Below are 16633 nucleotides of genomic sequence, written 5' to 3' on the forward strand. Positions count from 1 at the left end.
CTCAGTCAGTTTACAATGAATTTTCAACCACTCCTAGCGTCTTCTAAAAAATCTTTGGGAGCCAACCTTCTCTTGACACTCCCAATCCTTCCGAGGGGAGCACAGTGCTAAACAGAGGAAAAGTGGAAAGGGGGAGAGGTCAGAGCAGGCGGCATTGATAGTATCCTTGCAAAGTATTTATAAACTCCTCATTCACCATCTGAGATCATAATAACAATTTCTTTATGCATAAAATCACCTTCCTGTCATCCCAAAGACACTAATTCTTGCTCTGTCACCTTTTAAGAGCTTGGCAATAGCAAGACATAAAACTGGAGGGGCTGGCAGCAGGCTCATGGTCCACTAGGCATGCTCATTAGCGCTTAATTAGGAACTAGACACCTGCCATAAGAAATGTGCTCGGAGAAGGATGAGGAACAGGTCTGCCCTACCAGCAATTGCTATCATTACTTGGAGAATAAGAGCTATGTCCGGCTTCTGGGAGGGAAAGGCAATGATGCATACACAAGCAAGTGCAACGGGGTAATTAAGCACGGCACGGATTACAAGATGAGAGAGGCCAAGAGAGGGGAAGGGATTTAACTACCGGGTGGAGGCCACCACCCTTTCACCCCTCCCTGCACACCCCGTTCCCCCAAAAATCCAGAACAGAGTCACCAAAAGATGTTCCTGGAGGTGCGATTTTATGTCACAGCAAAGGCATACTTGAAGCAAATGTCTGGATACCCGAGAAGTAGAGCTTTTCTGCCAAACCCAAGTTGGTTTTGAGAAAGATGAACTAGAAAGCATTGTCTGATATATCAGTAAAAAGAAAAACTAGCTTATATAATAAAGGGGCTTCACCACAGCTGTGAAGTAGACCCACGTGATTAAACCCAACATTTAAGCGAATAACTATCAACAGGGATATCCAACAGCCTAATAGGCCCCGGGGAAACTCCCCTCCTCTTGAAGAAAGCTCCCTGTTCATTACTGGAGGCAACCAAGTTCCTCCATCCCTAGCTTAGCCACATTTCTTCCCTCTTTTAAAGCAAAAATCCTATCAAACTGGAAGGAGTACTAAGCAGTGACAGGATGGATCACAACTACCGAAGATGCTGTGGATCCAGGGAACGTGGATTCTGTGGCCTCACATTCTACTTCTTTACCTGCCATGCAGCACTCCTAGATATCTTCGTGTCCACTACATGGCCTCAGCTCAGAACACACCCAAGGCAAGAAGGGTGGGCATCACAGATCCCATTTCACAGAGAAGAGAGTGGCTTACACGGGGCTCACAGCCACAATGAGGACTATAAGCCTTTCATTCCCTAGAACAGTATTTCTCCTACGACCCAGCAGCCCAGCCCTGTTCACAAGCAGTTAGATAGAGTGTTCTCCCAAGCAAGAGGAAGGAAGAGGTGATCTCCTCCAACAAAGACCTCCCATGTCCCTCCCTTCCCAGGTAAGGGGATGCTCCTGTGGGCATATAATGCCACATATCCTGAGACAATCCACCTTCACCACTGGACGTTTACCAGAGATAAATCCACCTTTACCATGAAGCCTTAACAGCAGCGACAGATGGAAACGTGTTCTTAGATTTGTGCCTCATGAGCCCCACTCTCTAGTCTCCAATCCCCAATCCTCCGTCCCTATGTTTGAAAAAGAAGGATCTCTTTTGTTCCAGCTCTCTTCCAAGGAAGCTTGCAAAGAATCAAGCCTGAACAGTGGCAGCTATGGCTTCTTGCATAAGAAGATGCTTAACAAATAAAAAGTGTTATTTCTGAACATCACACACATATTGGAATGCACACAAGGACCACATCCAGGAGAGTAAACAATTAAGTCCAAAAGAGCAGCCCATCTGCACCATGTGTCTTTGAAAGGACATTTTCTCTCAACAGGGCTCACTGGAAACAATCCAGTGATCGCCACCTTCACCAAAATGGGGGGGGGGGGGGAGGGAATGGGATAGCATGAATGCTACCTGAAAAATGTATTTTACAACAGAAGTGATACTGACATTGCCATACAGCCAGGAAAACCTCAAAAAAACAAAACAAACAAAAAAAACCCAAAGGCTCTACCAACTACAGGAACCTACATGCATCGGTCTTCCATAGACCCAAACCTGCACAGATCAATGGGGAAACTGAGATGTTTCTCAACATGACAGCAAGGGTGAGAAAATCCAACCTTCCACTTCCTGGTTACCTTATACTAATTAGTAAACCTTTTTTTTCTTTTTTTTTAGTTAATGCTTGCAGATTTATACAGCACAGGACACACAGGCAAAAAGCTTGTCAAGCTACCAGAAAAGATATTTTGGATGAGCAATGGTCATTTTTAGCAATGCAGGTGGTTTCTCAGACAACCAGTGGTTCTCAAACAGCAATTTTGACACCCTCCTTTCCCCATCCTAGGGACATCTGGCAATGTATAGAGACATTTACAGTTGTCACACCTGGAGGACTTGTGGGGGTGGGAGGAGTGCTGCTGAATATCCTACAATGCACAGGACAGCCCCCTCCCACCCACCACAGAGAATTAACAAGCCCAAAATGTCAACCGTGCAGAGGCTGAAAACTTTTAGTCTAGATCGAAGCTGGAATCCTGCCCCATTACATTAGAATTCATGTTATTATACAGCAAGTGACCTGACAAATTGTTGCTTAAAAAAATAAAAACGCTTTCCAGCATTCAATTGTTCACTGTCCCTTCATCGCCATGAAATACCCTGTCAAAACTCACAAAACAAGCATCTGCTTCCCAGAGCTGACTAGTATTTTAAAATAAAACAATGGGAAAAAAGTTCACATTTCATCACACAATTTTAAAAAACTACACTGGGGGGAAAAAAAGGCAAAAAAAAAAAAAAAAAAAAAAAAAAAAAAGGTACAACAGCTACACTGGAAACTTCCAGATACTGGTGTTTTTGCGCCTCTCAGGTGGTTCTGTAAAGGTTTCGGTGTTGACAGAAGGAGAGACATGCACTTGCTCTTACCCAAACAATGTGGACAGGCTGGGAGCGAGACAAGTAAAACAAACACCAAACCCTGAGTTAATGATAATGAAAACCCACAAAGAATAAAGTCACCTCATCCATGTCAAACAACAGCCACGCACTCAGAATTTTAATTCCCATTTTACCTAGTGCAGCCTGGGTCAATTATGTTACTATAATGAAATTGACTTTGCTGTTTACATTCCCAGCTTTAATGTAATGCTGTAGTGGTTTCTACAGTTTTCTTTCTGAAACAGCTGTAGCACATGCTTTATCGCCACAGAGCTGCCTGTACACCTGGAAAGGACACCCAGAAAGAAAAAGAAGGCTAACGCCCACCTTAACCTCACCAGATTGCTAAGCTCTTTATCACCGACCACAGAATCAACTTGAATTTTTGAAAGTTAACCCGCTTTATAACCTTAGGGAAAACCACGTCACAAGATCACAAACTGAACCCAACCAGAACTAAAACCATGGCCCAAAATAGCATCTCTAATGCTAAAAGCGTGACAGTAAGTGGCATTTATGGTGTTTGGTATTTAAACACTTTTAAAGGGAAAAAAAAAATGTGAAAAGTAGCATTTGTTGACAGTTCTCTCCAAATCATTCTTCCTCGATTTCTATTTCCCTGTTCTTTAAAACACTCAGTTCTTATCTTGGGAGACTGCAGAAAAAGAAAATTGGCATGCTACAGTAAACAAGCAGGGCGAGTGGGAAAGAGCTGTATGGGAGCAGAAGCATCAAGGACACTACTATAGGAGTCACCTGAAAACCTCCCATTATGTGAATGGCCTCTCTCATGAAGAGGGGCAAGGGTGATAAACAGGCAGAAACTGCTTACTGGGGCCAAGAATTCTCAAGCCACTTGAACACAGTTTAAAATACACACACACACACACCACCACCACCACCACCACCACCACCACCACCACCACCAACAACAACAACAACAACAAAACCCAATCCACTTCAAGGCCTCATCTCAATGCAGGAGTGCACAGAAAATGATGCAGGCAAAATGGACAGCCTATATGAAGGCAGGCACCAGGATGAAGGGCGAAATTTCTAAAGAGGATCTGAACTCACCTTTATTTTTTCTGCATTTCAGAGAATCCACAAAAGCCAACTCATCCTGCATCATCACCGACTTACTTGTTCGTCCCACCTGCCCTAGATGACGGCTACAGTAGTGACAATACTCAGAGAGCACTAGGACTGAAAGGCCTGAATTAGAGTAAGTTTTAAAACACCATGTTTATTTAGGTAGATCCACTTCTTTTTTTTTAATATTTATTTATTTAGTTTTGAGAGAGAGACAGAGAGAGGAAAAAAAACAAGTTGGGGAGAGGCAGAGAGGAGAGACAGAAGCCCAAGAGGCTCTGTGCTGCGTGGAGACTAACGTGGGGCTTGAACTCATAAATCACTGGTGAGATCATGACCTGAGGAGAGATCAAGAGTCAGATGCTCAACCGACTGAGCCACCCAAGCACCCCTAGGTAGATCCACTTCTAAAACCATGTAAAGTTTTGATGAAAAGATGTTCAACATCAGTAGCCATCAGGGAAATGCAAATCTAAATCACAAACAAGACACCATGTTACACCCACTGGAAGGGCTAGCATCAAAAAGATGGACAAGAACAAATGTTGGAGAAAATGTCAAAAAACTGGAATTCCCATCCACTACTTTAAGAAACAATCTGGCGATTGCTCAAAAAGTTAAACAGAGTAACCACATAACTCGGCGATTACACTTGTAGGCTTAGACTCACAAGAGAAGAAAATGCGTCCACACGGCATGTACACAATATTCACTGTGTTTTATTCGTAACAGCCAAAAGGTGGAAACAACCTAAATGTCCATCAACTGATGACTGGATTAATACATGTGATATATTGGTACAATGGAATATTATTCACGAGTAAAAAGGGTTACAGTACATGCTACATGAATAAACCTTGAAAAATTCATGCGAAGTGCAAGAACCCAGACACAAAAGGCCACATGTTATAGGATTCCTTTTCCATGAAATGTTTGGAACAGGCAAACCCATAGAGACAGAAAGATCGGTGGTTGTAGGGACTGGGGGGTGGGAGGCATGGGGCGTAACTGCTAATGGACATGCGGTTTCTTTTTGAAGTGATAAAAATGTTCTAGAATTATCAGTGATGGCTGCACAAGTTTGTGAATATACTAAAACCCACTGAGTCGTATGCTTTAAAAGAGCGAATGTTATGGTATGTAAATTATACATCAACTTTAAAAAAACACCAAAATCTAACTCTTAGCAGTCCATCACCTTAACCACTCGGCTACCTCGTCTGCTCAAAATTCGAACTCTTAACATGGGGTGCTCTACTTTCTACTCTGAAAAGAGAGAAAACATGATGATGTCTTCTTCCAAGGAATCAAGTACAGATCACATGAATAGTTGCGGGTAAATGAAAAAGTAAACAATGCCTCAACAAGTTTTCTAATAACTAAAAAGCACACAGACTATTCGGAAGAACCCAGACTTTGAAGCCAAGCCCTGCATTTGGCTGACATACCTACATCAACTCTCAGTAAAAATCTAACCTGAACCAAAGAAGTGGGATACATGTAACAGACTTTGCAATATTGCTCCTTCTCCTTGGAAAATTAATAAACGGGCTGGACCACTAGAATTTAGGTGGAGGGTATATCACTAAATGTAAGTTAGCAGAGCTAGAAGATCCATGCTTGTTGTAGCTATTTCATTTTCTCCTCTTGGTAGCAGGCTATGCATTATTCTCCTAGGGCAAATTTGCTTTATAAAGAAACTTACAGCTGGGTTATTGATGGGCTTTCCAGGGATTAACTGCATACTCATAAGAATAAGAGACTAACCTCATCCTCTTAAACTTCACACACTACAATCCTATAGATAGCTGACAGCTACAGCCAGAGGAGAAAAATAATCCAACATTTTGCTAATCCTTAAACCAATCACCTCATGCAACAATGGGGAGCCTGTAGGTCTACAACTCAATCTCTTAAGGACAGGAAGTCTACTACAGACACATCAGGAGTTTGTATTCATAGCCATCCCCTACACAAACACAGATAGTCAGACATCATAAAAGCCCCCAGACTTCTTTCGTTTCATACTGAGTTGTTTCAAAATATAGAGACTTATAAGTTTGCCTATGAAGCAGGAATATACACATCTGACCAATAACTGCAGCTTCAAAGGCCTTGGCAGAAGTTCTATTCATGGAAAATTAAGTCAGACAAGATCCAAATAAACAAGAAAGGAAAAACAAGGTGGCCTACATTAACCCTAAATGTTCGGAGTTCCTGAAGTTCACAGGCATTGCTACGGGAAATTGCTCAAATGTTCTTACATCCAACACGTCAGCACTCGGGCAGCTATCAAATATCAGGCATTCTGTGGTATGGGAAGGGCAACCCCGCCCCGGTCATCTGGTCACCTCTTCTCTCTCTCTTTCCAATTCCATCACAATGATCTGTGCAATCCCTCAGTGCCAGCAAAAGCCTTGTTTCCCTTCCTCTTAAGGAAGCCAACGGGGTCTTATCCTCACTTTTGCTTCTCAATTTTCTCTCCATCTGTTCCCCAAATTTAACTTTTTCCTCTGTTTTGAACCTTAATTTTGCTCATCTAAAGTCAAATAGCCAACATTTCCTCACTGCTGCCTCCTTATTAAAAGTCATTCATGCACAACAACGGAATGGCAGGAGCAGAGCGTCTGGATGGGTCTAATCTCAAACACCGACACCCCATGTAACCACTAGAAAAGACAAAAGGGGAGGTGACCCGCTACTTGCAGCCATCACCCCTCATGGGCACTTAGCCAAATGGACTCACAGATCTGCTGCAGGTACTTAGAGACGAGGCAGACAGAACTACAGTTCAAGGAGTCAGGACACCATGCTGGGTAAAGGCTGCCAGTCAAGGTCTTATCCCCACAAAAGCCATGCAGGGTAGAAGGTATTATCCATCTATAGATGGTGACACTGAAGGAGGTTAACTGACTGTACAGGGTCATAAGGCTACAGAGTGGTAGCACCAAGCGTCCTACTTAAGTCCATTTGATCCTAGACCTATGCTCTGTCCAAGGTAACACAAGGCAAATGCTCTTAGAAAGATGAGCACAGAACACCATGAAGTTGGGCAGCCAGTACTCGGATGGAAGCGGACACACAATCATGCAGGGTTTGTTTTGTTTTGTTTTGTTTTAAATTACACTTGGCCAATCATTTTTTATTTTTCAATCAAAAAGCAACTGGGGCACCTGGGTGGCTCATCAAAAAGCAACCGGGCGCCTGGCTGGCTCAGTTGGTGAAGCGTCTGACTCTTGATTTCAGTTCAGGTCATGATCTCATGGCTGTGAGATGGAGCCCCGAGTCATGCTCCATGCTGTGTGTGGAGCCTGCTTTAGATTTTCTCTTCCTCTCTCAAAAAAACAAAAACAACAACAAAAAACAAACAAAAACCATCTTTCTTTGGGAGTAGAGAAACACCGGCTGAGAAAAAGTACAAGGGAACTTCCTGGGGTGAAAGAGAAAACTTAAACTGCGAAAGTAGTGTGGGGTACAGGGTATGTGCACACACCAAAGTGATCTATATGTGTAAGATAGGTGCAATTCACGAGCACCAGGGTGGCTCAGTCAGTTAAGCATCCAACTCTTGATTTTGCCTCAGGTCATGATCTCATGGTCCCTAAGTGTGAGACCCAAGTCAGGCTCTGCACTGAGAGCAGGGAGCCTGCTTGAGATTCTCCCCATCTCCCTCTCTCTCTGCCTCTCCTGCTCTCTCTAAGATAAATAAATAAACCTTAAAAAAAAAAAAAACAAAAAAAAAAGATTGGTGTGGGTCACCTGGGTGGCTCTGTCAGTTGAGCATCCAACTTTGGCTCAGATCATGATCTCACAGTTCATGAGTGTGAGCCCCGCATCGGGCTCGCTGCTGTCAGCACAGAGCCCACTTGGGATCCTGTGTCCCTGGTTCTCTCTGCCCCTCACTGACTCACTCTCAAAAAATAAACACTTTTTTTAATTAAAAAAAAAAAAAAAAAGATTGGTGCAATTTAGAACAATATAAAATATACCTCAATTTTTTAAAAAGCCCATATGTACAAATATATATGTATCTATGTGATCTATATTAATTACATGTGACATAAACCCATTAAAAGATAACACTAATTATCTGAAAACTAATCTCAATGAAAATCAATTATTATTATAGCAAGTAGAAGAAAAGTTCTTAGTGCCAAACTCCCCAAATAATGTAAGGAAAGGTGATCTTGAAGAGTCCTTGAATCATTTTCCCTGCCTTCAGGAAGACATTAACTATTCCCAGAACTGTTGTCATCTAAAAACCTATCTTGTTTTGAGCATTTTTAACAGAATTCTAAATTGGAAAAAGAAAAAAAATCTTCTAAAATTTTTTTTTAATGTTTATTTATTTTTGAGAGAGAGACAGAATGTGAGTGGGTTAGAGGGAGAGAGAGAGGGAGACACCGAATGTGAAGCAGGCTCCAGGCTCTGAGCTGTCAGCACAGAGCCCGATGTGGGGCCCGAACTCACAAGCTGTGAGATCATGACCTGAGCTGAAGTCGGACGCTCAACCGACTGAGCCACCCACGTGCCCCAAAGAAAAAAAATCTTTTGAAGAAGACTGCTTACATCATGGAGACTGTCCTGATGTAAAAAATAAATAAATTTAATTGATTAAATAAAAAAAAAAAAATCAAGGCCTCCAGTAAGTTTCCCTTCCCACCTGTTTTCTAAAGCACAAGTGAGCTGTGTCAAACCAAATAAACACTGTGCCTATTAAGATCTCTGCATTATTAAATACTTTCTATTGCTACAAGAACGTAACTTGTTTAATAGCAAAAGAGCTTATAAAAAGCAAAATTCAGGAATCAGGGTTGCAATTATTCCACCAATTATCAAATACGCTATCAGTGAAACCGTTGAAAAAAAAAGTATGGCCAAACTATTTCAATAGTTTCTCCAAATATCAAGTATCAAAGAGACTTATCTTTCTTAAATACCAGTAATCTGTAAGTTAAAGGCAGGTGCTATCTGTAGTGGAAAAGATTGAAAATTCAGTGTTTTTTGTCAGGTACAAGAACTAAGTTTGCTACGCTGCTGAGAAATGGGCATCATTAATTCACTCAACAAGGACACAAAAAATTGAACCTCTCTCGTCCTCCTCCAAGACCGTCCAGAGTCCCAGGACACAAGCTGAGCCTACCTTAGAAGCTTGGTGTCCTTGAGAAGATTTCACTTTTTCCAGGTTTGCTAAAGAGAAATGTCTTTAGCCCTGCCAAGCAAGCAGTAAGCCCCCTTGATTGTACCTTAAAGGGAATGAGAATGTTTCGGCTCATTTGCATTTTAAAGGCTACTCTTTCATGATCTTTCACACTTGTAATAGATGTCTAAACCGTTAAATTACTATTTCTTTTCTTAGCCTGAAAGTCGATGCAGACGAAGAGCGTGGCCTCTCCCATTGTTCTTCATCCTGAGTCGTTCCTGAACAATACTGACAGCTGCTATCAAACCGGGCTGCATTTACTCTGTGCGCAGCTGCTGCTTGTAGGAACAGACAGCCTCCCGGAGCCTCCTCCCCTCTGGGGAGACAGGTTGACACACTGCATGTTCAATGAAGGGGTGCAAAGGTCCACTGAATTGTCAACCCAATTTTATGCTACTTCAATTTTCCGGGACGCGCACAATTCCTTTCAAGCAAAAATCAAGCATATGCCAGAGCATGAAACTTACGGTTGCAGGATAATTATTGATCACTACGAACTTTAAAAGAGCCTTCTGACATAAATTAATAGACTGAGCCAAAAATTACAATTATAAAAAACTGCACATGCTGGAGACATGCAATTGGCATTAAGTCTTGTGCTAGGCCCAATTCACTGATTTGAGTTATTGTTGCTAGCTATCAGAGCTAATCTGCCTTTATAATCTCAACAACATGTTTCCTGGATGAAAGCCATTCATAAAATTAGCGATTCATCTGCCCTTCTAGAGCAACCTGCTATTTTTATTTTCTGATTCAATTCAAAGTGGGTATTACCTATAAACATCTGGTTAATACAATTTCCTCCTTTCTAATGTGTAGGACTGGGCATTGCCTTTGAGAATTTGTAGGTACGAGGGTGATATGTAAAAATTGAGAGACTATCAGAAAACAAACATGTTCCACAAAGTTTAACTGGGTACTTGAGAACTGCTTTGCATATGTTTTTCTTTAATCAAAACAGGCTTTTCCATCCTCATTCATTTGGGTTAAAAAATTTCTGTGCTCGAGCTACAAGTACAATTTGCTATTAGTCTTTGCTAATCAAACATGGTACATGCAAAAGTACCAGCGAATATTTGATTTGATCTCTGAAATAAAGCAATTCATTACACAAGAAAAGGGTACAGAAGGCAGCCGACAAATGCAGATGTAATTGTGTTTTTTGTTGAAATGTGATTAGAGAGCCCACTAAGTAACAGTCAAAAATGTGATCTAAAGGGGGAGAAAGGCAGAGCCTGGGTCTGGGGGAAAGAGGAGGAGGGGAGAATTGTTTATGCAGAGCTAAGCTGTCAAGTGTAATAAAGCAGCTTGAATAAAATTTAAGCTGAAAATCCACTGAAGCTCCCCATTTCGGGGAGGAAAAAGCTATTAAAAGGAAATGAAGGTCACCCTCCCAGTTTATTTCACCTAATTGACTGCCAATAGCTTACCACAGGCAACCCGACTGCAGATCCGCAATTGAGAAACTGATGAAAGGAGAGTTTTCAAGCTGAGGCTCATTCTTTAATCCTCCTTGGCTCTTATGTTTTTTCTCCATCTCCAGTTGGGATGTAATTTTAAACCCTGATGGATTAACTGGTTCCATTGTCTGTGGCCGTCATTGGACTATGGCACTCTTAATCCGTACAGCAGCATGTCTAATTATCATTACAAAGTGTCTGAGGGAACTATAAAGACCAGCAGGGCATCTTCTCACAAGCAATTAACATAAATTGATAAATGAGTGATTTGAATCCGCTCAAGGCAGTCACATATGAATAAAATCAGAAAGGATGGTCCCTTGTTTCAGCTACTTCTCTGGCTTAGTCTGGAAGGGCAGCAAACATGAGAACCGTCCAGGGTCCTGCAGTGGCGGGGGAAGGGCTCATGCAGGGGATGGACCGCATGGTTCACTGGGCTCATTAATGCAGAGCAAATGACCTGTGATTGACAAGCAGTCGCCAGCATGGAGTGCTAACTGAACTCAAGGCAGGAGAGCAGAAACCTGGTGAAAGGCTAGAGAGCACTGGGGCAGACAATTATCACTTCTTCAACGGCAAGAGAGCGCTCTTTTCATTGGGGTGCCACTTAAAAATTCATGAAGGAGGCATAAGAAAGGGAAAGAGCAGTTACATTGGGTCTAATACCCTAGATGACCAAAGAAGGGATAATTCTGAGACCTGTCTTGACCTCTCTGTGATCCAAAGGTATAAAAAAAGGTATAAAAAAAGCCAGAAGTAAGGGAAGTATATACAACTCTAACCTGAAGCTCTGATTTAACTAATAGAGCAATGGTGATTTAAGTGTCAGAGGATACACGGCACTTATGTTCCCATTGAAAAGTAGGTATTTCTTCCCCTCCTCAACATGTTGCTATCACCTTCCTTATGCTCCTCTGTATTTCCCCTACACACCTTGCCATACCTAAGCCCCCCTCCCCCACACTTATCAAACAGGCCAATGTTAAACCACATAACACTATACAGATAGGTAGACAGATTAAGCCATCAAATTAATAAGAAATGAAAGCTGGTTATACACACTGTAGGAGGTAGACCTGGAAGGCCACGTACCCCGATGATGGCATTCAACTCTGCCATGGTCACCTGTTTGGCACGCTCGACGGCCTGGGCCACCTGTTGTTGATGCTTCGAAAACAAAGAGAAGAAAAAGTGTTAGCAAAGAACTTCACTGTACCTTCCAACAACAACAAAAACACAAAGGCACATGCAATGCAGATCAAGGAGAATATGGATTCAAATGTGAAGGTTCTCAAGCACTGCTATTTCACAGAACACAAGTACAGCAGGAAAAGGAAAACAGAGAAGGGCACTTCGCTATTTCTAACCAACGCTAGTCCCCACTTAACTTCAGATGGGAATTTGGGGCTTGGAATGATAGAAAAGTCAAAAAGGACATCCAAACTGATAACCCGAGGCCTTAGAAAATCAATAGTACGGGATTTGGAAGATCACCCTGGCCTGCAAAAGGGGTTTGTTGTAAGTTTGAACAGGTAAAGTTTACAGCTAGTTTAAAACCCCCATTTCTATACTGAAAATTTAAACGTGAAATCTTCGATTACTTCTCTGGCCAACAAATCTCAACCCACCAGCAGTTTTTGGGAACTCTGGGAATTCCTCTCCTTCTTTAGCCTTTAGATTTTTCATCCTCCTGAGGGGGAAAACGAAGCACCCCCCACCCCCCTCAACAATTAGTTCACACACTGGAAACCTCCCAACTCCACCCACAAATAAAAACAAAGCCACATCTTTGTTCTGGGAAGCATGAGACTTTAGCAGAAACCAGGATTACTCAAGTCTAACAACATGATGCCAAAGGTTAACAAATCGAACTTGTAACATCAAGTAGATGTTTTAGGCAGGAAAAGGCAGAGGGGTGCTATCCAGCAAGGAGCAGCAGATACCAACAAGAACAGACACCCAGTATTCTAGCTGCGGGCCCAAAAAGCTTTTACAGCTTTTCTGTCTCAAGACACATGCATCCTGTACACACTTAAAATAGTTTAGCATTTATCGGCATGTATCCGAAAGTAAAGTAAACTTGAAGAGTATGAACATCTGCTTCCTCCGTGGACAGCGTGAAGTCAACCTGACTTGAGGTACAAGGACCGACCAATGAGATACCTGCTTTCATGGTCAAGTCAACCCTGATGGAACTATTCTGAAAACGCAGCAAAGGAAAAGCTCTCTAGAGGAAGGACACTTGAATCAGCAGCAGCTACCAGGCTTATACTACTCGTCAAAGAAAAGAAAAGCTGTTCTGTTTGATCGTCATTTTGCAGCCTTCCACAGGAAAAAAAAATTAATTTGGGGTTGAGCTATTGTCACCACTTTTACAGTGTGCCCTCAGATCTGTGAGATGGAATAGCAGGGGGTTTACACACTTCAGCTGTAACAGATGTTCTTCACACTTGTTCCTTGTGATAAAATTAACATCTTAAAACTAGCTAATTTGCAAACAGAGAAGCAACATAATTGCACTTTAACAGCTGAACAGTTTTACTTACTTCCTGAGACAGAAATGGAATGACTTGTGCACAAATTGTATTCAATCTCTTGGCGATTTCAGTCTATAAAGACAAAGCCAGATAAATGTTTAGTATACTTCATAATCAGTTCAGAAAGATAAAACTTCATGCCCAACACTTGAGCCCTCCACTACCTCACTCTCAAGGGCATAAAACTGGCTTTTCCCGGCCTGTGCTGCTAATATTTATCTGGAGATAAACAGCAGATATTAATCCCACTTGCAAAGTAAGACATAACCACACGCTTTATTGGTCACTTAAAGAAAAGATAATGGGTAGTTTAATTGAGTTGGGAAATCTGCATGGTTTAAGGCTGTATGATCCTTTAACCTGGTGATTGCCAACCCCCTTGTACGCTTATTCAATTATGGTGTACCACCACACATTTACACTGTTACAGCAAGTTTATTCCTACTGGTGTCAGAGGCCAGCGGGGCAGGGGCACGGTCAAACACCATCTAGCTTTCAAGACAAAGTCGAGAGAGAGAAGAAAGGAGCCCACAGACCTCTTTCCTGCTTGTCCCAACTCTTTTTTTTTTTAATGTTTATTTATTTTTGAGAGAGAGAGAACACAAGCAGGAGAAGAGCAGGGAGAGAGGGAGACACAGAATCTGAAGCAGGCTCCAGGCTCTGAGCTGTCACCACAAAGCCCGACGTGGGGCTCAAACTCATGAACTGTGAGATTGTGACCTGAGCCGAGGTCAGATGCTCAACCCACTGAGCCACCCAGGTGCCCCCTTGCTTGTCCCACCTGTTATACAACTCATATTCGACTTCAACGTTAGTAGCCTTCACTGAGTCTCGCTGTCTCAAACAAGCCAAGAAAAACATTGCTGAAACAGAACCCAAGTCCAACATGAGGGTCATATTGAGATGTTCTAGGTATTTGTCAAGTTTGCCCACAATTCAGCATCAAATGCAAACACCTCCCTGACAGAGCCCAAGGGTCAGCTGAACATAACAAAATGTGTCCTGAGTGTCTGTGGCACAGACTATTGTAAAGAAAGCGGAAGTCCCTGCCTCGAGTCCAAATCCACAGCAGTCCCTCTGCTCTAAGGAACAAACTGGCCAAGAGAAGAAATAAAGGTGCTCTGCTTCCAGCCTAGGGGAGAATCTACCTGCCCACCCCACCTCCAACATCCTCCAGCATTGCAAAGCAGCTATGCTTTCTTCGAACTCTGAAGAACCAGTTCCGCTTGGGAAAAAAAAAAAAAAAAAGTCATCTTAAAAGAGTCCCAGCGTTGACCTTATTTATTTCATCATTTTCTGTCAATGCTTACTAATGCCACCTCTATTACCGAATTAGGCAATGAAAAGGAACATGAGGAGAAGAAAATTATGAAGTGCACAGACCATGCCCTTGAGAAAGTGAGAATGGAATAAGTAAGATGAAGTAGAAAACTCGGGAACTGTGTAATCAAGTACATTAAAAAGAGCTGCCTTTGTCCTCCAAGATGATTCCAGTTAAATGAGCAACAAGGCCTTTGGTTTTATGGGATGGGATTTAGGCCAACCCAACCATTCTCCCTGACCACCAATGAGATAGGGTTACATACAGACCTTGCCTTGGAAGAAAGGGGGGAATGACTAGCACAGAGAGCAAACCCGTGACCTTGCTTTAACCAGCGGGGCAAATAGATCTATGCAAAAAGGCTGAAGCTGTACCAGGTGCAAAAACAGAACTGGGTGAGCCCCACCCAGCTCGTTTGATCACAGCCACACACTCAAGCTAACTCAAGGTCATGGTTCTCCTCGAAAGTATGGGCGGGCTTCCCTTTCTTTCACAACAGGGTTCTGCACTATATGTTTGGGTACGTGTGAAGGAGTAGGGATGCCCTTTGTGGACTTGTAGGTCATCAGCCTCCACTCCATACATTCCAACAGTATTCTGTATTTTCCCCTTCTCAAAATTTCTCCTAAGATTTTCCACTTTTAGAGATGATATATGCTCACTTTGAGCATACACAGGCACACACACAGCTGTATATACAGAAATAAAAAAGAAAGTTAAAATAACCTTAAGTCTATCATCCATGATTAGTTAACATTTTGGTGATTCTGGAAAGCATCATTCCAGACTTTCATTATATATGTGCACACAAGCCCAGAGGGGAAACAGCTACTTCTACACGAAGAGGTCCCATTATAAACACTGCTTTTCCATAATATGTTATGTCTAGGAAAAAAAAAAAAAAAAAAAAAAACATATATGGGTACCTTTCCACTCAATGAATACACATATGACGGGCGCCTGGGGGGCTCAGCCAGTTGAGCATCTGACTCCTGATTTCAGCTCAGGTCATGATCTCACGGTTTGTGTTGGACTCTTCGCTGACAGTTCAGGGGGTGGGGTGGGGGAGTCCTGCTTGGGATTCTCTCTCCCTCTCTCTCTGCCCCTCCCCTGCTTGTATGTGCTCGCTGGCACTCTCTCTCTCAAAATAAATAAATGAACTTAAAAAAACAACAAAAAAAAGAACACCATCCACTATACAAGCATGCTAGTGTTTAAGCACTCCTGGTATCTGTAGATATTCATACTTCACTTAACTTTCCGTAATTACAAACTCTGTGTGGAATAAAAAGGCATCGCTAGAAGTGAAACTGCTAGGTCAAAGTGTATATATATTTTACATTGTAATGCATGCTGATAAAGTACCCAGCAGAGAAGGTTACAATTTACAGTATCATTGGTCTATGAGGGGGCTTGTTCTCCTACCCAATGTCAATATTGGGTTTTGTTGACCTTTTTAAAATCTTTATCCACCTAGTAGATTTTAAAAAATGACCTCATTTTTATTTGCATTAGATTCTCCCTTAAGTTAAACATCTTTTCATATTATTTATTGATCCACATTATATGTCCTTTTCTCTATTTTTCCTTTGGTGTTTCTTCATCGCTTTTTGTAATACTCCTTTCCATATGACAAATATTGACCCTTTCCCATAGTTTTTCCAGCTTGCCACTTGTCTTTCAACTTTGCTTACTATGGATTTTTTTTTGCCGTAAGTAACTTTAAATTTTTATGTGGTCACAATAAAGAATGTTTTCCTGTGTTCCTGGCTTTCATGCCAGGGTTAGAACACCCCAAAATTATAGAAGCCATTCTTAATTTTCTTCTAGGGCTGTTAATGGAATTTATTTTGTTTAAGAAGATGTAATTTGTAATAATAATTACATGTGTTATTACATAAAATGGCTTTAAGGGAGAACTAAACTTAATTGCCAGGGGACTGTTAAGACTCTGAATGGAATGAACTCACGAACCTCTAATAATATCAAAGTTACTAAACACAAAAGGAGAAAAGTACAGAT

The 16633-nt window shown here is 41.9% G+C and overlaps 1 protein-coding gene across 10 annotated transcripts in view; it reads right to left on the reverse strand.

The window, feature by feature from the left end:
• Nucleotides 1-16633, reverse strand: part of TLE1 (TLE family member 1, transcriptional corepressor) — a 90993-nt gene that overhangs the window by 48968 nt on the left and 25392 nt on the right. For 4 of the 10 annotated variants that reach the window (XM_045469493.1, XM_045469487.1, XM_045469486.1 and 1 more), the window contains 2 exons: nucleotides 13300-13362; nucleotides 11816-11920 (listed from right to left, as the gene is read on the reverse strand). The exons of 1 other annotated variant lie outside the window; for it this stretch is intronic. In XM_045469493.1, coding sequence (XP_045325449.1) covers nucleotides 11816-11920; nucleotides 13300-13362 — 168 coding nt within the window. The remainder of the gene's footprint in view (nucleotides 1-11815; nucleotides 11921-13299; nucleotides 13363-16633) is intronic. 5 more of the 10 variants (XM_045469489.1, XM_045469488.1, XM_045469492.1 and 2 more) reach the window with 3 other exon arrangements.

Source organism: Leopardus geoffroyi, chromosome D4 (genome assembly GCF_018350155.1).
Source record: "Leopardus geoffroyi isolate Oge1 chromosome D4, O.geoffroyi_Oge1_pat1.0, whole genome shotgun sequence".
In the NCBI taxonomy this organism is placed as follows: Eukaryota; Metazoa; Chordata; class Mammalia; order Carnivora; family Felidae; genus Leopardus; species Leopardus geoffroyi.